The sequence below is a fragment of the Giraffa tippelskirchi genome, chromosome 1 (assembly GCF_054371585.1).
Source record: "Giraffa tippelskirchi isolate mGirTip1 chromosome 1, T2T-mGirTip1v1.2.pri, whole genome shotgun sequence".
In the NCBI taxonomy this organism is placed as follows: domain Eukaryota; kingdom Metazoa; phylum Chordata; class Mammalia; order Artiodactyla; family Giraffidae; genus Giraffa; species Giraffa tippelskirchi.
Window position 1 is genome coordinate 46327511 of NC_137275.1, and position 23644 is coordinate 46351154.

A 23644-nucleotide genomic window follows, 5' to 3' on the forward strand; every position below is an offset into this window, starting at 1 on the left:
TGCTGCCAAATCTAGAGGCATTTATGAACATTCAGAAATCTGAACTAAAAATTAAATAATTAACCATTATCTAAGAATAAAATTGTACGTTGGAAAATAAAATGAAACTACTATGTTTACAGAATGAGGAAAGGCTTTCCTTTTGGCTGTGTGAAGACAGCTTTGTGACCCTTGATGCTACATGTACAGATTTTCACATAATAAATCTTAAGGTATCTGAGATAAAGTATATATATATATTAAAATATATACATTTGAAAGTACCAGTTAAAACTAACACAGTCTGAATACAGGGATCCAGCATTTTATTCCTCCTTAGACAACATCTTCCTATTTGGGAAAAAGTATTCTGGGTTTTGGATTTGCAACATTTTGCTTTTTCAATGCATATGCTCACCAGAGATTTTTAGAGTTTTTCAAATGTTTCATTGTTTCTCAATATATTTAAACTCATTCGATCTTTCTGAGACTTCCTCCTGGGGATATGTGTCAACACCAGTTCATTATCCATCCCAGGGTACACATGGTTTCTTGTATTCCAGGAACCTTCAAGCTGGGCACAATATACCAAGGGCAAAGCTTTGTAACAGGTGACATTGAGGAAATATCTGAAACCAAGATTCAGTTAAATGGAGGACTACCTTGGCCTCAGGTTGGATGCTATGAATTTGCTCACTGAGAAGGTGTCCTGGAGAAAGCAACAGTTTTCAACAGAAAAAAAGAAAAACTTTAAATGAATTTCTACAACTTTCAACCACTACCTTTTTAGAAACCACGTTTTCTACAAGCTTGTGTTCATAACTTATGTGTCTGATATACAATTTAAATGAAACAGCAATCAACAGAGTAAACATATATTTGACCTGAGAATCTTCCACGGATTATCAATTTTCAAAAATTTGGAAGGCACTGAATTGCACTCAACACTGCCTGCGTGCTAAGTCACTTCAGTTGTGTCCAACTCTTTGCAACCCCATGGACTGTAGACTGCCAGGCCCATGTGTCCATAGGATTCTCCAGGCAAGAACACTGGAGTGGGTTGTCATGCCCTTCTCCAGGGGATCTTCCTAATCCAGGGATCGAACCTGTGTTTCTCATGTCTCTTGCATTAGTAGGCTGGTTCTTTATCATTAGTGCCATCTGGGAAGCCCTATGCTAAAGAGACTATACCAGCATTTTAGAACTTTGCAATCATCTCGGGTCATCACTGTGGATGTCAGTCATAGTTCAACGATCCTGTGGAAATGCTCAAGTCACTTTAATGGAATTCTGAAGAAAAGAATCTACTACTATTACCCAGGATAGACTTGAGCTAGATTATAAACAAACTAATAACATTTGACGTTAGAGAAGAAAAATCCAGGCAAACTGAAGGGTTTTTGTTTTTTTAATGTCATAATTTTGGGGTTAGGATTTTTTTGAGAGAAGTAACTTTTGGTCTAGAAATAATATAGCTAATTTCTTTTCCATTAAATCAATGAGTGATGAGTAATCTACCCATAAACAGTAAAGACCACCAAAATTGTTACTTCTCCCATGCACTTGGAGTGAGATAGGAAGATTTTATACAGGCTTTAACATGAAAATGTATTTCCCTGTACTAGTCCCTGAGGTCTTAGTATTTTGTTTTCTAAGAAGTTAACCCACCTTCCTATTCTCCCCAGATAATTACAATAAAATGTATGCAAAGCATGGCCAGGATTAAATTCAACAGAAAAAGACAATCTACCACTTATCGTGGTAGGATATGTATATTTTTAAAAGGTTAGTAACCAATTATAATTTCCTTAATAAAAGTGAAAGTGCCAGATTTCAAGAGGACAATTATGATAACTCATTCAGGTATTTCATAAAGATTTTTCTATTTGTTTCTAGTTTGTGGAAAACCCACCCTTTGGGGATTAAACCTTTGAGAAAAATTGAAGTGTACAATATAATGCTAAAACAATGTAGCAATTACTCTTTGAAAGTCTCTACATCAATAAGAAAAATGACCTTTGGGATAATAATAATAAAAGTAAAGAACAAAATGAATATAAAGAACTCCAAAGCCGAAATCACTTGTACTTCTTCAGAAACTCAATTTTATCCTATGTTGTTCAGGTCTGAATTAAAAGAACCCATGAACATAATCATGTGCATTTGTTTTTGTGAAAAGGAAAAATAGTTTAATTTACCCAAGCTATTAAGTATTTTTCTCTTCCATTCTCCCACTTTAATTGTTAATAAACCTCTGATATATCAATAAATTACAATTTATAAGCCCTTCATGGGCACATGTGTCTTGCACAGTCTAGCATACCACTGAGCAGATTTCCAACATGTGTATGTTCTTTAACATTCTTCCCTTGAGCTATTTAGTTTAGAAAGAAGGAAGTTGTAGAACGAGGGGAAGCATCGGTGATCTCGCTTCTCAGTCTTAATAATTCGAAACTATGACTCATTAGAGAGTGATGACTGATATTCTGCTTATCAGTACACAGTTCAGTTTACCTATGAATTACTGAGACACTAAGAATAGCAGCCAAAGAAATGAAGAGCCACCTGGCAGAGTCAAACACCCTGTGACCAGAAGAAAGAGATTATTCTAAGAGTTATCCAATTCTTTGACTTCTTTCATCCTTAGGGACTGTTTCAAGTTTGCAGAAATGAAAAACAGCAGAAGTCTTCTGGAGAAGGACCAAAACTTTGATTTTTCAAACTTGATGGCCAAAAGTGCAGGCATTTTTATTTGGCCTCACGTCTACATTATTAGTTAGAACTTTAAAAATGCCAGCTTTCCTAATATTTCTTTCAAGAATCAGGTATTCCTTCTCCTCTCCAAGTGTCTCCTGGTGGTTAAAGTTCAGGTTTCTAGGGATTTTGATCAGTCCTGCTATACAAGGTAACGTCATCATCGAATCCTGGGACTGAATAGTCTGTGTTCTCTAGTAAGACGTATTTGTCTTCACTGCCATTCGCAGAGAGGACTTCTTTCCGAGTAGTGGATGTCAGGTCACTCCAGGTAATGTCAATGTTTTTAAAAGCATGTAGAAGGAAGATGCCATTGATGATGGTGAAGAACCCACTCAAAGTCCCAATGACATCTCCAGCATTCATGCCATACCATTCTCGGAATAAGATGGCAGAGCAAGTCACTACCATGGATGTGAACAACACGTAATAAATGGGAGTCACAAGAGATGTATTAAAGGTGTCCAGTGCCTTGTTGAGATAGTTGATCTGTGTTGTCACTGAAAGCACAAGTACAGCCAACAAAACAAAGACCAGGGGATGCTTATAAACGGGCTTCCATTCCAGTAGTTCCTTAATGGCAATTCCCAAGCCCTTGACAGAGGAAACTGAAAATGCTCCAATCAATGAGCAGATTGATATGTAGACCAATATATTGGTCTGTCCTTTCTTGGGTGCCACAATCAAAATTAGTACCAAGGAGATCACAGTTATGATCACAGCAAAGCAGATAAATCCTGTTAGAAGGAGAAAAGAATTAGATTTCAGAAAATGCCAATAGGGTCAGGTCTTTGTGAAATCTTGTTAGTCACGAGTTTAGGAGCATAAGTATTTTAGAAAGAGAACCATGATTAAATTAAAAACAGGAACAGCAACAACATGTTACTGCATAGCTTTTGATATCTCACAATGGACTTTCACAGACATATTTGAACCTCACAGACAACACTATAAGGTACAGCAGGTATTGCCTGATTGACTTTATTTTCAGAATGAGGAAGATGTCAAAGTTTGGGTTGGAATATAAGCATTTCCCCTCTCCAATTCCCATCTCTTCCCTTCATTCTGTGGAAGCAAAGGACGGACACAAAAATAAATTGTGGCACCTTTTCAGAAGACTTGTACTACTCAGTCAAACCTTACTATATCTCAACCCACAGACAGGCTTGCAGGAAGTATATTACAATATTATTACAAACTCATGTGATGAGAGAAAGTGGAGCAGAATTTGAGTGTCTCTTTCGGGTGAATTACAGACCTGGGTCTCTCAATTTCATTTCCATTTCATGCAGAGTAGCAACATTCTCTTCTTGTGGGGCGTGGATAACCATCACAGTTGATCCCAATATACTTAATAGGCAGCCTATTTTCCCATGAATGTTCAACTGCTCATTTAAAAAGTAGGAAGACAATATTGCACTGTGGGAAAAAGGAAAAAAAATCATTCTTATTCAGTTACCTTTGGATTCCACAGCAGCTCAGTTGTCACGCTGTGGTGTGCACCAGTCTGTATCTCAAACAATTGATTGGAATATGCTATGTGACACTGAAAACCCCAATTAGCTTGCTTGCTTTATTTATGTGTGTGTGAAGTTCGTTATATATTACTAAATTTGTATTTAGAAAAATTTCTTTCATTTGTCAAACTTTAAGATTAACATTTTAAAAATCATTGGTAGTTTGCTATTTTAAAAAAATATTATGAGAGTACAGTTGATTTACAATGTTCTGTTAGTTTCAGGAATACAGCGAAGTGAATTGCTATACATATGCATATATCCACTCTTTTTAGATTCTTTTCCCATATAGGCCATTACAGAGTATTGAGTAGACTTCCCTGAGCTATACAGTAGGTTCTTATTAGTTGTCTATTTTATATATAGTAATGTGTATATGTCAATTCCAGTCTTCCAATTTATCCCTTCCTCTCCCTTCACCTTCTGGTAGCTGTAAGTTTATTTTCTACATCTGTACTCTGATTACAGAAAAGATGATTAATCAAATCTGCTTAATTGCTTTTATATCTAAAACATTATAATAGGCATTCTGTACACCTGAAAATTTCCCATGACCTTCTAAGAGGTCCCACTCAATTTGTTTTCAATTTTCCCATCTTCTCTTGCAAAGTCAAAGTAGAAGATATTTTTACATCTTACAGGCATGATACATTTAGAATATGCATGCTCATGAAAGCTTCAAAGAAAGATAGAAGCCTAAAGAAGCATTAACTCTGCTCTTCAGGGCCAGTATTTAGCTGGTACACACAAGTACAACCAAATGGGTTGTCAAAATACTAAAATACTTCCTTACCAGCTGCTATTGCCCTGATACTTTCACCTATCCAATGCTCCCACTACTTTGGTTGCTATGGCCTTAGGAAGTTCTAGATTGGCACCACCATGGACACAGATTATGCCATCCTGCTGTTCAACCACTAGGTCAGCTGTGGTCCCTTCTCCTTATGCCCTGGCACTCCCACCAGTGGGTAGGCCTAGTCATAAACCTTCTTCTAGAGGTTGATAATGGAGATAAAAGGAAAAGACAACAAACACAACAGTTGCTTAGTTACAAAATAAAACAGTTCATGGGCTCATGGAACACATTCATTTGGGATCATAATAATGACCAACTCAGATGTATTAGATCCATTTTCTATTGACAGGAAAATGACTCCTGTTTGCAGGACTAAAAGAAACTAAGATGTCTCCGAACAGAAGTAATTCAGCAGATAATGCAAGAGTTTTAGTAAGAGCTGAAATTTAACCCAAACATCATGCTTTTTAAAGTCCTCTGATAACTATGGTCATTAACCACTATGACAACAGAAAGCATTAAGAGGGTTGTGGCAATTTGCTCAGGTGAGAGGGGAAAAACTGCTTGGCTTCACTGAATCTTCACAAAGAAAACACACAATTACCTTAAGTTTGGCAGGAAGACACTCGTTTTCTACTGCTATTTATTGTGGAATCTTCTCGAATTATTTTTTGTGATTTTCAAAATTTTGCTTTGAGATACGCTTAGTAATCTACTTCTTGCAGGTTATGGGAATCATAATATTAAAATCTCTACAGAAGCCAAGTTCCTTACTGCTCACGTACCTTACAAGAACACTCAGAGCACCCAGTGAGGTGACCAGAGTGGCAGGAGCGAAAGCATAAGCTGCAAAATTCACAACCTCTCCTGCTCCCACTGGAAAGCAAGCAGCAGCGTTAATATAAAGGATAAGCACATGTATTCCACAACTGACACATGCAAAACAGTAGTCTTTTATTCTGAAGACTCTCATATCTAATGAAAAGGAATAATTTAACTTCTTTTAGGGAAGGTGGGGAAAGTTTGATATTAAAAGGTTGCAGATAAACCATAATTACCTGGATGATGCAAACTCACTAATGCAAAAAGTGGTGACAGGGAAATATCTATTTTAAAAGACCTTCAGTAAAGATTTTAGTTACTTTTGTACCAGAAACATAGTTGGTCACTCTGATGAAATCTGGTAGAGGTAGGCTTTGGAGTGAGCAGAGAATTATTGTTTGCTCAAGAGTACCTACTGTTGGGCAAATTAACAATAAAGCATCTTGTAAAATTAGAATGCTTTCTAGAGGGGTACAGTCCAGGCAGGGGATAGGCAGAGATACCCACAGGCCTGTGTAGTCAGGCACCCCTGGATTGCAGGGAATCTACAAGCAAGTAGCAGTATTTTAGTAGCTCAAGTCCTAACAATGTGCTCCTGGAAGCTTTTTCTTATCTGAGCAACTCCAGACTTCTGGTAGAGGGATGCAATTAACTTCTGGAGCAACGGAAGATCCCTCTTAAGAGCTGGGTTCTTGTATTGAGGGCAGATTATTCTCCTCGGTCACAACTGAATGCTTGCCCACACAATGTAGTATTTCACACCACAACTATGCCAAGCACATACTTCTTGTTGAGAGAGCTTCTGGAACAGATAAAAGACACCAGTACACTTTTTCTTTTTCCCTCTGGCTGCTATCAACTCCACTCCACTCCCAACCCCTACCCCAATCCCCAACCAGATCTGCAAGAGTAATCAGCTTCAAAACATCATAAAACAAATAGAAACATACAGAAAGGAACAATTAAGAGACTGTGTATAACAGCAACAATGGTAGTTTTCTTGGAATCGTAAGCAATGAAATAAAATTCATATTTTATGGCAAGATGAGAAAAATGTAAACATAATTTTTTTTCCCATTTGGGCCTCCCCTCTCCCCTTTAGGGTGCCTTGTGAGTTAACCAGACCTCCTTAGCAGATATCCTTCCTCCTTAATCTTGAAGGGCCCACTACCTTCTTTGTAAGTGCATCTCTGGATTGTGTAAAGTGTTCATTATACAGCATTTAATGTACACGCCTCCTGTCTCAAAAAACTTATACAACTGTGCTTTGATCTCTAACAGGCAGAATAGTTTGCTGAGAGGCTGTTCTCAGGTTATAATTCTCAATTTGGCTTGAATAAAATTTTCCATTTTTTTTTTATATTGACTAGTTAATTTTTCATCAACATAAGCTTTCTTGAATACTCATTATTTATATTTTTATCATGATAGCTTTCCAGGAAAATACTGACTTCAAGAAGTACTATATGTTTGTCTCTAGGTAAAAATCTCTAATGTTGAAGACAATGCTTTTCTCTCTTCAGTACTTGTAGAAACCATGTGCATGGTGAGAATACAATTACAAATGTAGCCATATAGTATTCTTCTTCTACTTTCTATTGCATAGGTAGAGGGTGGGGAGATACGAGTGAGCGAGAGTAAAGGAAAGAGAATCATCCAAGTATTTATTTGGAATCTTCCCAGTATGGTCCCCGACAACAGTTACTCAAATGAAGTAAGAAAACAAACGTGAAAACATCTTAAAAATTGAAAAAAAGCTATATAAATTTAAATTATTTTTATTTACCATCTTGTAAGCAGATAGGGTATGGGTTTCCCAGAAAAGAACCAGATACAGCTTTTTGACATAAGAGAAGCCATTTTAGGCCTAAGTTATTGTGTGCTCTAAGCCTGCCCACAGTGCTTGCTCTTGAACAGGCCTCAGTAATTAATGATCTTAAAGGAACACAAGGACAAACTGTTATCGGGCAAGAAAAGCAACAACAGAAAAGATGATAAATTGGTTGTGAAGACTCCCAGTTCTGGTTTAGTGGAAAGGTGAGCCTAAAGTACTTTCTTGAGCTATTTTGCAGAATTTAAGGAGAAGGCAATGGCGTCCCACTCCATACTCTTGCCTGGAAAATTCCATGGACGGAGGAGCCTGGTAGGCTGCAGCCCATGGGGTCGCTAAGAGTCGGATACGACTGAACGACTTCACTTTCACTTTTCCCTTTCATGCACTGGAGAAGGAAATGGCAACCCACTCCAGTACTCTTGCTTGGAGAATCCCAGGGACGGCGGAGCCTGGTGGGCTGCCGTCTATGGGGTCGCACAGAGTCGGACACGACTGAAGCGACTTAGCAGCAGCAGCAGAATTTAAATCCTCTCCACCACTAGATCCACTTGAACCTAAGGGGGGATGTTGAACTTGCCCAACCCTCGTGACTTCTATCAACTGGATATAAGCTTTCGCTTGGATTTTATCAACCTTCATCCCATTTCTACGTTGAATTCTCCTCTGCTCAAGCCCTCCATGAATATGCACATACTTTGAGCTTGAAACTTTCCCAATTTGCTGTTTGGGGAGACAGTGCTTTAGGAAAGATCCCCAGAATTCTCCTTGCCTGCTCCAAGCGATAAATCCTTCCTTCTTCTTATCTTTGGTTTGGTTGTATCTTTTGACACCCACCAAGAGGTTGAACCCAGTCTTGAGGTAACAAGCCTTTTAGATACCACCATTTGTTAAAAAAAAAAAAGTTATCCATTTCTTTCTTTTAAGAGAATCTCAAAAATATGGAAATGTTTTACTTGGTACAGGAAAACTGATGGAAGTTTAAAGGCTTCTGGCTGCAGAGGGAGATGGCTGGCAAGTGTGTGAAACTACAATTTATGAGGTCCTTTCTCTGGAAGTTTAAGGCTTGGAATTTGAGAAAGTTCAGAGGAGTTAGGAGGGAGAAAGTGCTTGAGAGATAACACTGCCTTCTCTCTGGACATCACATTAATGAAGTGCTTTCACCTCATACAGAGTCTCATTTAATCCTCTGGTCAAGTCTAGGAGGAGGGAGAATGCTGACAATCTTCACCTCCTCTCCGTTTGTTCAGAACTAAGCAGCTCAAGGGGACTTTCATTTATCCACGTTTTGGTCCTTGCTAGGAAAGTTACCCACTCTATGTAGCTAGAATAGTCACATATAGAATTAGGAGCTGGGGAAATGTAGGAGGGAAGCATTTTCTTCAATTATTATGGGGAATAAAATACAAGAGAAGGAGAAGTTTGTGATAAAACAAGATTTCAGATGGTAAGTTTTTTCCTGGCATTCCAAGATAGTATTGAGAACATGGGGGTGGGAGGAAGACAGAATAAAAATTAATTCTAAATTCATAGGACTTAATTTATATATGACATTATGCCCACACAAAATCTTCCAGACTTATATGCCAGCCTTACCAGTTGGATAAATTGATCAATTTGAACAACTGCATGTAATTTATTCATCATTTAGCAAGCAAACACTATTCTTGGCATTATGGACTCACTTGAGAGTAATCCTGCCCACCAGAGCCATTCCTTGAGGTAAGAATGTCCACCTTGTCCTAGGAAAATGATGAAAATAGAAATTAAGTTCTAAAGTGGAAGAAGAGGGTTTGGGGAATTAACTTCTATAAAAGGTCCCAGAATATTGTTGGAAAAAACAAAGACTTAAGGCCTACTCAGTATATCTCATCTTTTAGTTTACTTACTCAGTCATTTCTAGAGATCTCCTAGAGTTTTCTTTACGTTGCCTTTGATTTCTACAGAAAGTAAGTTTTCTTCATTTGCAGGAAAATTAGTCATGAGGTTTATTATTGTCAAACTCAAAAAAAATGCAAACCTAAAAACTGAGATTAACCACTTATTTATGATTTTTTTCCTTACAAAATTTGCAAATAACTAAATTGGAACATTAAAATATGATTTCATATGCTGCTTTTAAAAAACTTAGTAGAAATACTTTCTCAGCCCTTAACTAATGATTGAACATTCCAAAGTCTGGTATATTATTATTAACCTGTATGAGACCACACAGACACTCAAACATAGAGTGTATATATATATATATATAGTTCCTAGTTTTTTTATCATTATATAAAACCCTTAAATATTATAAACATCCAGATATGTAAATCTAGGTTGAATTCTTATTCACTCTTTATTTTATTTTAGTTTTTTACTGTTTTACTTTATAGACCATAATGGTTATATTGGATGTGTTTAATTCTTTTTTTAAAAAATTAAAATATACTTGATTTACAATATTGTGTTAGTTCCAGGTGTACAGCAAAGTGATTCAGTTATATATATATTTCAGATTAATTTCCATTATAGGGTATTACAAGATATTGAATGTAGTTCTATATGCTATACAGCAAATATTTGTTGCTCATCTATTTTATGTACAGTAGTTTGTATCTCTTAATCTCATACTTCTAATTTATCCTAATTTATCCCCTTCCCTTTGGTAACCATAAGTTTGTTTTCTATGTCTGTGAATTTAGCTCTCTTATATATATATATATTCATTTGCATTATTTGGTAGATTCCACATATAAGTAATATATTTGTCTTTCTCTGTTTGACTTAGTATTATATTCTCTAGGTGCGTTTTGTTGGTGTAAATGGCAAGATTTAATTCATCTTTATGATTGGGTAATATTCCATTATATTTATATGTCCCATCTTCTTAAGCCAATCATCTGTTGATGAGCACTTGGGTTGTTTAAATGCTTTGGCTCTTGTAAATAGTGCTGCTTTGAACACTGGGGTGTATATGTCTTTTCAAATTAGAGGTTTTGTCTTTTTGACTATATGCCCAGGAATGGGATTGCTGGGTCATATGGTAACTCTATTTTAGTGTTCTAAGAAACCTCCAATCTGTTTTCCATAGTGGCTGTACCAATTTAACTTCCCACCAACAGTATAGGAGGGTTCCCTTCTCTCCACACTCTCTCCAGTCATTTGTCTGTGGACTTTTTAATGATGGCCATTCTGACCAGGGTGAGACAATACCTCACTATAGTTTTGATTTGCATTTCCCTGATAATTAGTGATATTGAACATCTTTTCATGTGTCTATAGGTCATATGAATGTCTTCTTTGGAAAAATGTCTATTTAAGTGTTTTGCCATTTTTTGATTGGGTTGTTTGTTTTGATATTGAGTTGTATGAGCTATTTGTATATTTTGGATATTAACTCTTTGTTGGTCACACTGTTGGCAAATACTTTCTCTCATTACATAGGTTGTCTTTTTTGTTTTGTTGATGGTTTCCCTTGCTAAGCAAAAGCTTTAAGGTTGATTAGGTCCTATTTATTTTTGCTTTTATTTCTTTTGTCTTGGGAGACTGATATAAAAATATTGCTATGATTTATGTCCAAGAATGTTTTGCCTATGTTCTCCTCTAGGAGTTTTATGGTGTCACATCTTATAGTTAGGTCTTTAAACCATTTTGAGTTTATTTTTGTATATGATGTGAGGGAATGTTCTAATTTCCTTGATTTACATTTAGCTGTCCAGTTATCCCAATACCACTTGTTGAAGAAACTGTCTTTTCTCCATTATATATTCTTGCTTGCTTTATAATAGAATAATTGGCTGTAGATGTGTGGGTTATCTCTGGACTGTCTATTCTGTTCCATTGATCTATACGTCTGTTTTTGTGCCAATATGATGCTATTTTTATTACTGTAGTTTCATTCACTTCTTAAGATAAATTCCCAGAAGTGGAATTATTAGATTTTAAGATGGTAACATTTTAAACTTTCTCAAATTTCTCTCAGGAAAGTTTGTACCCATTTATATTGCTTCCAGCAATGTTTGAGAAAGCTATTTATTTCTCAAGCATAGGGCATTATTTTTTAAAGAAAAACCAAATCTTGTTAGAATAGTAGGCAACAACCCCAGAGCCCATTGTTACATAGTTGATACCTGTTTGGGTACTAGTGAATTAACATTTACTTAAGTATGTTTACTGGCCACTTATAACTCTTATTCTGTGAGTTCCTTGTTTATGTGCTTTGTCTTTTTCTGTTAGGTACTAATCTTTTTCTTATCAACTATTGTTGTTGTTTAGTCACACCTAAGTCATGTCTGACTTTTTTGAGACCCCATGGACTGTAGCCTGCCAGGGTCCTCTGTCCCTGGGATTCTCCAGGGACAGAATACTGGAGTGGGTTGCCATTTCCTTCTCCCGGGATTATCAGCTATAGTCACTTTTTATATATTGTGGATCCTAACTACCTTTTGTCATATATTTTGAAACTTTCTCCCCCACATGTCATTTCCTTTACAGTTTCAGTTAAAGGTGTTTTCAAGTAGGATTTTTTTTGGTCAATCCAGATAATCTCTTTCTTCATATAGAATTGTTTCCTCCTTTATCTTTATGCTTAGGAAGACTTTCTTTTAGGATTTAAAAAAATTATTTTATTTTAAATTTAACTTATACTATGTGAAATCTATTGTGAAAAATAGTATAAAGTAGAACTCTTACATTTTTCTCCTCTAGTTTTTGCCAGTTGTCTCTATACTTTCGATTGAATAATTCATCCTTTCTCTAGTGGACTGAAATGCCACTTTAAAAATTGTGTAATAAACTGCTGCATGGACTTATTCGACTTTTCAATTATCTTTTATTTTGTCTATCTTTTTAAATGCTAAACTATTTTAATCAGTGTCCCCTCAATAGTTCAGTTCAGTTCAGTCGCTCAGTCGTGTCTGACTCTTTGCGACCCCATGAATTGCAGCACGCCAGGCCTCTCTGTCCATCGCCAACTCCCGCAGTCTACCCAAACCCATGTTCATCAAGTCGATGATGCCATCCAACCATCTCATCCTCTGTCGTCCCCTTCTCCTCCTGCCCCCAATCCTACCCAGCATTAGGGTCTTTTCCAATGAGTCAACTCTTCGCATGAGGTGGCCAAAGTATTGGAGTTTCAGCTTCAACATCAGTCCTTCCAATGAACACCCAGGACTGATCTCCTTTAGGATGGATTGATTGGATCTCCTTGCAGTCCAAGGGACTCTCAAGAGTCTTCTCCAACATCACAGTTCAAAAGCATCAACTCTGTGGCGCTGAGCTTTCTTTATCGTCCAACTCTCACATTCATTCATGATCACTGGAAAAACCATAGCCTTGACTAGACAGACTTTTGTTGGCAAAGTAATGTCTCTGCTTTTAAATATGCTATCTAGGTTGGCCATAACCTTCCTTCCAAGGAGTAAGCGTCTTTTAATTTCATGGCTGCAATCACCATCAGCAGGATTTTGGAGCCCCCAAAAATAAAGTCTGTCACTGTTTCCACTGTTTCCCCATCTATTTGCCATGAAGTGATGGGACCAGATGCCATGATCTTAGTTTTCTGAACGTTGAGCTTTAAGCCAACTTCTTCACTCTCCTCTTTCACTTTCATCAAGAGGCTCTTTAGTTCTTCTTCACTTTCTCCCATAAGGGTGGTATCATCTGCATATCTGAGGTTATTGATATTTCTCCCGGCAATCTTGATTTCAGCTTGTGTTTCTTCCAGCCCAGCATTTCTCATGATGTCTTCTATAAACTTGTTTGTGCAATTCATAACCATTTATTATCCTCCATGGATCTTAGAACAATATTTAGCTTTTAAAGACATTATTCTTGATAAGAATGAATAGAAAATTCATGGCTAATGAAGGACAGTCAAGCAGAGCTAACAGCTTCTGAAATGTCACTGCAAATAGTAACCTAATTCTACTGCTATCCTTTTATTGACTTGACAATACTTATTGGGTGCCAACCTCTATGCTAGGGAAGGTTCCTGCTTTTGTGAATCTACTATTGATAAACAAGCCTGTTGACAACAAGTAAATAAACAATAAATGTACAATGACAAATTATTCCAGCGACAGTGAAGGAAACCCTTAGTGAAATAATAGCAGGGATGGAGGTGAGTGAGACCTTTCCAAAGAGGATGGTCAAGAAGGCCTTTCTGGAGTGGTTATATTTTAGTTGAAGTCTGAAAGATGAGTCTTCGAGTGATGGGCAGGGAGAAGAGAGTTGCAGGCAAAGGAAAAGACCTTGAGGTGGGAAGCTGTCCGAGCCATGCTGTGCTCAGTCATGTCTGAGTCTTTGCTGAACCTATGGACTGTAGCCCCCCAGGCTCCTCTAAGAATACTGGGGTGGGTTGCCATTTCCTACTCCAGGATAGCTTGCCGACCCAGGGATTGAACCCCTGTCTCTTGAGGTGGGAAAGAACTTGGTAAATTCCAAGAGCCAGAGAAAAGCAGGTGGCAGGGAGGGTAGCAGAAGATGAAGCTGGAGATTTGGATTTTACTCTGAGTGCAAAGAAAACCCCCTGATGTGTTTAGCCTGATCTGACTTTAAATCCTGAAATCTCAGACTAAGGAGGAGAAGATGACAGAGGATGAGATGGTTGAATGGCATCACTGACTCAATGGATGTGAGTTTGAGCCAACTCCTGGAGACAGTGAAGGACAGGGAAGCCTGACATGCTGCAGTCCATAGGGTCACAAAGAGTCAGACATGAATTAGCAACTGAACAACAACAAGGTTATGAAAGAAGAACTCATTCCACACTCTAAACCTCTCCAGTTTTAGTCTCACCCTAAAGGAGACACAACTGGTTCAATCCTGGAAACTGCTGAGAACAGAGATAGGGGCTAAGACAGAGACAGTGAAATTCTCTGAAATTCTCATAGCACCGCGGTCTTACAATAGGATTATCCCTGCAATTAGAAACTTGAATTCATTAGTTGCATCTGTCTCTTACCAGCTCTAGTGACACCCTTTTTGGCCAGTTGCAAGAGGCCCTTTTTTTTCAAGATGAAACTGGAGCCAATAAAAATACTGGAACTTATTGCCAGTACCAGGCCTACATACAGGCTGTATTTGTTCTCTGTATTTGTAGAAACGCTCAGGTTGGTTATGCTGGAATTCAGGTCCCTGTAGAGGACAGGAGAAGCCAGCAGCTGTGACACACGTGTGATCTCACACCAAGCCTGGGAGGCATTTGGACAGCTCAGGGACAGCACATAGCCTGGAAAAAGGGAAAGGGGGAGATGTCAACTGACAGAAGGGAGATGCATCAACATTTTCTTTCTTTCTCCAAGAAATAGAAACTTTCTCTACTGACACACTTTTTTACTGCCTCATGGGCAGTCTCCAGCATGTGATCCATGGGCTGGCAGACACATTCCACTGGGCTCACACATATAAGTTCTTCACAGTGTTTTCAAAGTGCTTTAGCTGTCATCATCTAAGCATGACAGACTTCACATCAAAGTCTGGATTCCTGTTATTGAATGGAAAGTATAGCAACACTTGGTTCTTTGTTTCAGCCAACAGCAGCCTGCTGGAGCATCAAGGAGCTGTGTGCACTGGCTTGGGCTCAGCAGTTCATTACAGCCCCCTCCTCCGCACGTCCACTTCCCTCCTTCACGCCATCAGTGTGTCTCCCAGAAGGCATCAGTGTGTGTATAATGCCCAAAAGTAGGAAAGAGCACAGCCACCCCACTAGACTAGAAATCACCACATAACAGGAAACTGAGCTAACCCACTTGATGTGCATTTCAGAAGAAGTGTTTAAAAGTGGGTCTAGTTTTCTAGACCACATTCCCCATAGAGAATAATTTTTCAAGTCGAATTCACTTCCACCTTAATAAAATAGACTATAATAGAAAAATGAATTAAATATCAGTAGGCCTTTTTTTTCCCTTGAAGAGGATTCAAATAAGCATGTAAATCCACTGAACCAGACCCATTATTATTACTGCCTTTTTTTGGGGAGGGGTGGGGAGCTAAATACTAAAACACAGAATGAAAACATTTTATACTGTTTAAGAGATTTTATAATCTATTCTCCACTTGAAAAGCTGCCAACACAGTGACTCTGTGACTAGGTTTTCTATCTTCTCAACTTTTTCTTCCATTTGAAAGGCATATTTTCCTAGCATGACTTACCCCGAACAAAAATGGGCAAAGACAAATTAACTACAATTTTAGGATTCAGTGAAATAAAGTCAGCTTTACATCTCAAAAATCCTAAGAAAGCATGTAAACAACAAAAGATAGTTTGACTAAATGACGTCTTAGAAACAAAACTTTAATAGTGGGATGTGCACCTCTGGGGCAAAGCAGTATGCGTGCGTGCCTGCTAAGTTGCTTCAGTCATGCCCAACTCTTTGCAACCGTATGGACTGTAACCCACCAGACTCCTCTGTCCATGGGATTCTCCAGGCAAGAATACTGGAGTGAGTTGCCATGTCCTCCTACAGTGGATCTTCCCAACCCAGAGATCGAACCTGCACATCTTTTGTCTCGTGCACTGGCAGGCAGGTTCATTACCACTAGCACCACCTGGGAAGCCCTAAAAGCAGTATGAGTTATGTGAATTTTACCACACATACAGTTGAGAAACAACTATTAAGCTCAAGTCTAGCAAAAGGTAAAATAATTGAATTCAGTTTTTTCATGGTTATTATTTTATTTATCTCTGTAATTTGAAAATGAACCAACTTTGATTCAGAGATACAGGGTAAATTCTGAGACAAAACTTCTACATATTCCAAGGAGAATTATATTACTTCAGAGATAGTTTACTGTAACTGAGGAATTTTTCAGGCTGGTTGTTTTAGTAAGAACTGCTGCAAATTTTCACATAAGCTAGCCACAAGCAATCCTGGACACTGTTCATCTCATCTAACCCCCAATTACTACCAAAGTAATTTTTGGTAGTTAAGAATTTCGATTACACGAATTTTTGTGAAACTATCTGACTGAATTGGACAGAAAATTCCATGGCTGCATCAGTATCATTTACTATGTAGTTAACATAACCATTCCAAAACTTTATCTCTGGAAACAGTGTGGGTGGACCTCATTCCAGTGAAACAATACTCTTTCTGAACTGTTTACACAGCAAAATCTTTCCAACATTTTAAGGGGCGTGGGGGCAGAGGATGATAAGGGATCGAAAATAATCTTTGTTGCCTTTTGTAAGTTCTCATTGTAAATGGACATCAATGTTGCAAGCTTTATGGCAGGAAAAATAATAAAATATTGTCTAGTTACTGACCTTAGAACTTAAATTGTTTTATGTTTGGGGAGCATATGAAAGAGGAAGGCCACGGCAGATATGGACGAATGAGGGAATGACTGGTTGGTAGGTGGGTATGGAGTGCTGTAGGGCAGGAGAGGAGGGATGCAGGAAGCCGAGTATGCGGGCAGGGACACGGGAGGGTTTCAGAGCAATTAGAGGTCTCAAAATTGAGGTAGCTTCTTAAGATTATAGTCAGCAAAGTAATTCTCCAGGACTTTAATCCAAACTTTACCTAACACAGAAAATCTACTACATTCCTTCTTTTTCATTTTAATAGACACTGCCAATAGCTCTTTCAAGTGTCTATACCAATTCATGCTCCCGTCAGCAAAGAGCATGTAGCATGTATCATTTCTTTAATGTTATGATATATTGTTCTAAATATTGAAGAATTTAACATTTAGGAAATATGTGTCAGTTATAAAGAAAAGATAATATACACCAACATATCAACCACCTAATTTAAGAAATAAAACATTACCCCTCAGAGGTAACAACTAATCTGATTTTCTGTCTAATAGTCCTTGCTTAAAAAAAGATGATTTCCCGGGACTTCCCTGCTAGTCCACTGGTTAAGACTTGGAGCTTGCACTGCAGGGGACATGGGTTCAAAGCGTTCTCAGGGAACTAAGATCCTACATGCCATGGGGAATGGCCAAAAAAAGAGAAACTTCCCCTATAAGATTATATCTTTAAATAATAAATTGTTTCATTTTCTTCTTTTTGCACTTTCTAAAAGTGTAATCATATAGTTTGCATTCTTTGGTGATTTGCTTGCTTTTGAGATTTGTCATTCTCGATGCTCTGACTGTGAGGTTTGCTTTTTCCCCTACTGTTCTATAGAATTCCACGTTATGACTATCTCACCAGTAATTTTTCTATTTTATAGTTTATGGACATTTGGGTAATTTGCAGTGTTTTTGTTTTTACAAACAGTGCTGCTAATGTTCTCAATTATGTTAAACCAAATGAAGTTGATGATATTTGACAATTTTTGACCCAACAAAAAATAGCAGTTTCATATGATTCAATTTAAGATGTATCTTTTAGGTACAGATGTGAATGTCTTCCTACACACACTTAAAAATTTAATAACAAAGTCAAATTTTCTATAGGATTATATGCCTTTTCCCACCTTAAATTCCATTACTAATCATCTATAATCTTGGGCAAGTTGAATCATCACTCTTGACTTCAGTTTCTTCATCTCTAAAATGAGGGAGTTTGACTCAATGAGTCTAAAGATCCCTTCAATACTTATGGGTTTGACAATAAGCTATCTTGGTTCCCAGAGTAATTTACTTATAATTCTGGTAGTTCATAAATATTGCTGATAGACCAGCTCTAAATTCATAGGCACTTGTATCTGGAAGATATCTTAAAGAAACTGATGCCAAGTTATTAAGTGACTTGGCAAAGCCAAGTAACAGCCAAAATCAGGGCCAAATAATCCAATTCCCAGACTACTATTCTATTTCAGAAACATAAGAACAAAAAGCACAAATAAAGTCAGTTAAAATTTATTGTTGTTTATACAAAGATGAAATGCTTCGAATAGTTTTTTCAAGTCTTATTTGTCTATAAAGAATAATTTGGGGCTCCCTTGGTGGCTCAGTGGTAAAGAATCTGCTTGCCAATGTAGAAGACACAGGTGGATCCCTGTTCCCGGAAGATCCCACATACCTCGGAGCAAATAAGCCTGTGTACCACAACTATTGATCCTGTACTCCAGAGCCTGGGAACTGCAACAACAGAAGCCTGAGCATCCTAAAGTTTGGGTTGTGTGTAATACAGCAATAGCTGACTGATAGTGGTGGTTTGGTGGTTTAATCACTAAGTTGTGTCTGACTCTTACAGCCCCATGGACTGTAGCCAGCCAGGCTCCTCTGTCCATGGGATTTCCCAGGCAAGAATACTGGAGTGGGTTACCATTTCCTTCTTCAAGGGATCTTCCCGACCCAGGAATCAAACCCACATCTCCTGCCTTGCAGCCAGATTTTTTACTGCTGAGCCACCAGGGAAGCCCCTAGCTGACTGATACACTTGCCTGTTTATATTAGCGAAGGAAAGAATGAATGAAATCTCTTGTGTCTCCTACAATTTATTCTCCAAATATCAGCCAGTGTGAATCAGATTACATCACTCCCCTGCTTAATTCCCCATGATTTTTCTTGGCAGTTATAACAAAATTTAAATTTCTAATTTTTAAAGAGCTTTACATGTTCTGAAGCTTGCTCACCTCTGACATTATGTTGCATTACTCTCTCTCACTCATTCTCTGAAACAACACTTTTCATTCTCTGATTCAATGTATTTTTATTGAGTATCTACCATCTGTCAGGCATTTTCTAGAAGCTGGGGTTACAACTGTGAGTAAAGTAAAATTCCTGCTCTACTACAGTCATTCTAATGGGGGAAAATAAACAAGTGAACTAAAAACTACAGAATATATTGACTGTCATGGAAAGGAGTAAAAGCAGCATAAAGGAGTATTTTTTAAGAGAGAGCATTGAATGGAGAAACCTCTCTGCTAAAAGTAAATGCAAACACCCAGATGTGGGAATTTCCTTGAGGAGGGTGAAAGGAACTTTACTAGCCAGGTTGGCTGATGAGAGAAGAGAGATGGCATGAGATGAAGTCAAAGAGTACTAAGACATAAGCTTAGGTGAAATAAGCCTTTAGTTAAGTCTATCCTTTTCTGTCACTTCTCCTTCCAAAATTCTACAATGGCTTCCCTTTCCATTCAGAAAAAATCCAAAATCGCCACCACAGTCTAAAATGGCCTATAGAATCCTGCCTCCATGTATCTCTGTAACCTCATTTTCTAATTTTCTCCCTTCTTTCTTTAATAGGCTTAATTTCTTCTCACCTTAGAAGCTTTTAAGTAAATAGCCTTCACTTATTACTTAGTCCTAGTAGTGGCTGGTATGGCTAACTCCTTCTCTTCACTGAACTGTCACCTCCTTAGAAAGACCTCCTCTGCCTTTCCAACCTAATTTCTCACTTTCCACTGTATAATTTAACACTGCCAACCAACCAAAAGTCCTCTTACAGCTTAATTATGGCTTCGTAACAACATTGTATATCCACAGATCTATTTCATTTATTTACTCAACAAACTACCATGTATGTGCTAAGTCACTTCAGTTGTGTCCAACTCTTTGTGACCCTAAGGACTGTAGCCAGCCAAGCTCCTCTGTCCATGGGATTCTTCCGTCAAGAATACTAGAATGGGTTGCCATTTCCTTCTCCAGGGGATCTTCCAGACCCAGGGATTGAACCCGCATCTCCTGTGTCTCCTGCGTTGGCAGGCGGGTTCTTTACCACTAGCACCACCTGGGAAGCCCAAACTACCATACAAGGCACCACGTTAGGTAACCATTTATCAACACTTAAATTCTTATTATACTTTCTGTGTGCCAGGCCTGTTCTAGGAATGTGGGAGACAGTGATCAACAAGACAGGTAAACAGGTCTCTGTTCTCATGGAAACTGACAATTTTATTGAGAAAACTAACAAAAAGACAAGAATAAGGAGGGTAGAATACTAATGAGAAATAATTTGGAGCAGAAATGGAGAGAAAATTTGGAGCAGAATAAGAATGAGAAATAATTTTGCTATAAACTGGAAGTTTGGAAATAAACTGTGATAAGACTGGGTAAGAAGCCCATGATTTCAATTAATCCAAATAAAATTGAGCATATACTGTTGATTATTTTTTTTTAAAGTTAAAAATTTGTATCTCTAAACAAGATCGTCCTACTATCAGTATGTCTGGAAGCCAAAATACCCTATGAGGACTGTTGACCATCAGATTTCCTACATAAACTGCTGCAACTAAAAACATATTGTTTTCTGAACAAACTTTAGTGAGGAATTTTTACTAGCTTAGAGCACTTAAATTTCAGCACTTAGAGCACTTAAACTTGAAAAAAAAAACTTATGCTTTTAACTTTCTTGTAAAAATCTGGAGAAAATCTATGTTAGTGTAATATAAAAGAAGCTATATTTTATATAGAAAATACAGCTTTCCCTGCTAATAAAAGTTATATTCATTTGGTGGAATTTTGAGAAATGTTTATGATATGGTTTTTTTAAGAGTAAACTCTCAGAATCATTAACATATACCATTGCATCCAAGAGGCCAGAGAATGCAGATGGGCACCTACAAAAAAACAAAGTCTCAAATAATTTTGTACTTGGTTTGATTCCTAATTATGAAGACTTATTCAATTATTTGGGCCTCTAGGCCCAGACTGTCTTGCAAATCTCTCTGTTCTATTAATAGAACCTAGGTCAATGTCATTTGAATAAGTGAACAAATGAAAAATGGATCCTTTACTCCATGTCAGGTCAGACTCTGAAGTGTTTGCTACATATGTAATCCCACCTGCATCTATACCTCAAACTCTAAACTGTAGGAATTATTCTCAATTTATAGACAAAGAAAGACTTAAGGAGGGTGTCATAGCTGAGAAGACTGCCTGTGTGCTCAGTCGCTTCAGTCATGTCAGATTCTTTGCAACCCTGTGGACTTCAGCCCACCAGGATCCACTGTCCATGGGATTCTCCAGGCAAAAGGACTGGAGTGGGTTGCCATTCCCTCCTCCAGGCGATCTTCCTGATCCAGGGATCTAATTGGAGTCATCTGCATTTCCTGCATTGCAGGCAGATTGTTCACCACTGAGTCACCAGAGAAGTGTCACTGATAACAATTCTGATTTCTCTCAAGTCTTTTCCTCCAGTCGTTGTTCAGTCTCTCAGTTGTGTGCTTTGTCGTGGGTCCGACTTTTTTTGACCTCACGTACTGCAGCACGCCAAGGTTCCCTGTCCTTCACCATCATGAGTTGCTCAAACTCATGTCCATTGAGTTCGTGATGCCACCGGAGTCCCACACAATTAATTACCACAATTAACCCTTGGTATTAAACATGGAGGGCTTCCTTGGTGGTTCAGTGGTGAAGAATCCGCCTGCCAAAGCAGGAGACTCGAGTTCCATCCCTGGACCGGGAAGATCCTCTGGAGAAGGAAATGGCAACCCACTCCAGTATTCTTGCCTGGAGAATTCCGTGGACAGAGGAGCCTGGTGGGCTACAGTCCATGGAGTCACAAAGAGTCTTGCAGGACTTAATGACCAAAAAACTACGATTAAACATGGAGCCTGAACATTTCTTGTTGGAACTAAATATATGAGCAAAGCAGGAAAATCATCCCTAAGTTCAAACAAGCAGGGTAATTCACACATCCTCCTTACAGATCCTTGGGTAAATAAGGGTGAATGTGCTAGTAACAGTGGACGTGTTAGTAACAGTCTGACTTACTGGTTTAGGAATTCTTTGGACAAAGATTGACTAGGAAATAATTCTAGATCCTACTGCCTTCCTAACCACTTTCAAAACCACAACTTTCTAATAGTTTGTGAATTGTTCAGGCATTTTACTCTTTGTGTTCGTTCTTTCTCTCCCTGGCACTGTTCTGACTAGTTCACTGCCTTCCACCTTAAAAACAAAACAAACAATACCTCTCCACATCAAGGAATAAGCTGGGAGAGCCAAGGGAAGAGAAACTCGGGGGATCTGCCCGAAGTTTTGGGAAGGTAGAGTTCTTGCCACGTCTCTCATTGCCCCCTCCCTCTTTACACCCTTACTGGGTAAATCAGAAATCAGCTTTCCTCTGGACTCTGTACAAACTGAAAACTGTGATTTCAGCTGATACAAACTGTCCGCCCGCGCCCCCTCCCCGCCATTCTGGTCCCCAGGTTCTTAGTTTCATCCCGAGTTACATGCGCCTTCGGTACTAAAGTTGTAGAAAGCCCACGAGCAAAGGGCAAGGGGTGGCGCCCAAAGACTTTACCCTGGGGCAGAAACCCAGGCCACAGAGCAGCGAGAAACCTGCAAACGATTGCGCCCAGTTCCGGTCTCGCCTTAAGCAGCCAAGTGACTCTGTAGGGAGTCAGACGCGAGGCTACTGAGGTTGGAGGCGTTTTCACCTCTCAAAGAAAGAGGAGAGAGGTGGGCAGCCCAGCCTTATCCAACGTCCTCCCCCGGGGGTGTCCAGGGCGCCTGACCCTCTACCGTGCTTGAGCTTCGCGAAGCCAGCGCTGGGCGCAAGACTGGACGCCCTTCGGGTCCACGGCCGCGCCCTCTGCCCACGGGATGACGTAGACCACGGACTCTGGAAGTGACTCTGAGTCAGTGGAAGCGTCTTTCTCGGAAGAAACATGGGAGTCTTCCCACAACACCCTGAACACCCCGGCAAGACATTCAGCTCTCCATAATTTACGTGGACCTGTCTTCTGGAGTGGGAGTGGGAAGCCACGTATATCTTGTTCGACTCAGGCATTCCCATAGAGTCTGGCATATTGTTGGCACCAATAAATATCTGTTGACCAGCTGAGTGGATGAATAAATGCATGAATGAGTACGTTAAGAGTCGGTGTTTCCCTTTCTGGACTCCACAAGTACCCGCGACCGCCCGCCGTGTCTCATCGCCACCCGGACGCCAAGTCCTCCGGCCCGGAGCAGACACTCACCTTCTCGGCAGGGCTCTCCGGGCGGCAGCCTCACCTGTCCCCCCATGGCCCCCAACGGGGCTTCCCAGGCGCAGAAACTCCCTCCTCAAGCACCCAGTCTTCTCCGGCTCCCCATGTGCGTTGGGGCGGAGCTCTGGGG

General features: G+C 38.9%; 1 protein-coding gene across 2 annotated transcripts; it reads right to left on the minus strand.

Annotated features, from left to right (window-relative positions):
* Nucleotides 1-288: 288 nt before the first annotated feature.
* Nucleotides 289-23624, minus strand: NIPAL1 (NIPA like domain containing 1). Of its 2 annotated transcripts, XM_081518006.1 has the most exons (6): nt 23506-23624; nt 14646-14912; nt 9385-9441; nt 5832-5922; nt 3992-4152; nt 289-3470 (listed from the first exon to the last, which is right to left on the minus strand). In XM_081518006.1, exons 1-6 carry the CDS (start codon nt 23549-23551, stop codon nt 2854-2856), a joined length of 1239 nt encoding a protein of 412 aa, XP_081374132.1. In that variant the 5' UTR covers nt 23552-23624; the 3' UTR covers nt 289-2853. The 2 variants fall into 2 exon arrangements, with proteins under 2 accessions (XP_081374132.1, XP_081374189.1); XM_081518063.1 differs by lacking the exon at nt 9385-9441.
* Between the last annotated feature and the right edge of the window lie 20 nt (nt 23625-23644).

Excerpts from the sequence above, each read along its gene's own strand:
- NIPAL1 (XM_081518006.1), bottom strand. The coding sequence starts at position 23,551 with ATGGGGGGACAGGTGAGGCTGCCGCCCGGAGAGCCCTGCCGAGAAG. Across the intron at positions 9,442-14,645 it reads AAAGGGTGTCACTAGAGCTG|GACAAGGTGGACATTCTTAC; the intron begins GTAAGAGACAGA and ends TCATTTTCCTAG. Across the intron at positions 4,153-5,831 it reads GCTCTGAGTGTTCTTGTAAG|TGCAATATTGTCTTCCTACT; the intron begins GTACGTGAGCAG and ends TTTTTCCCACAG.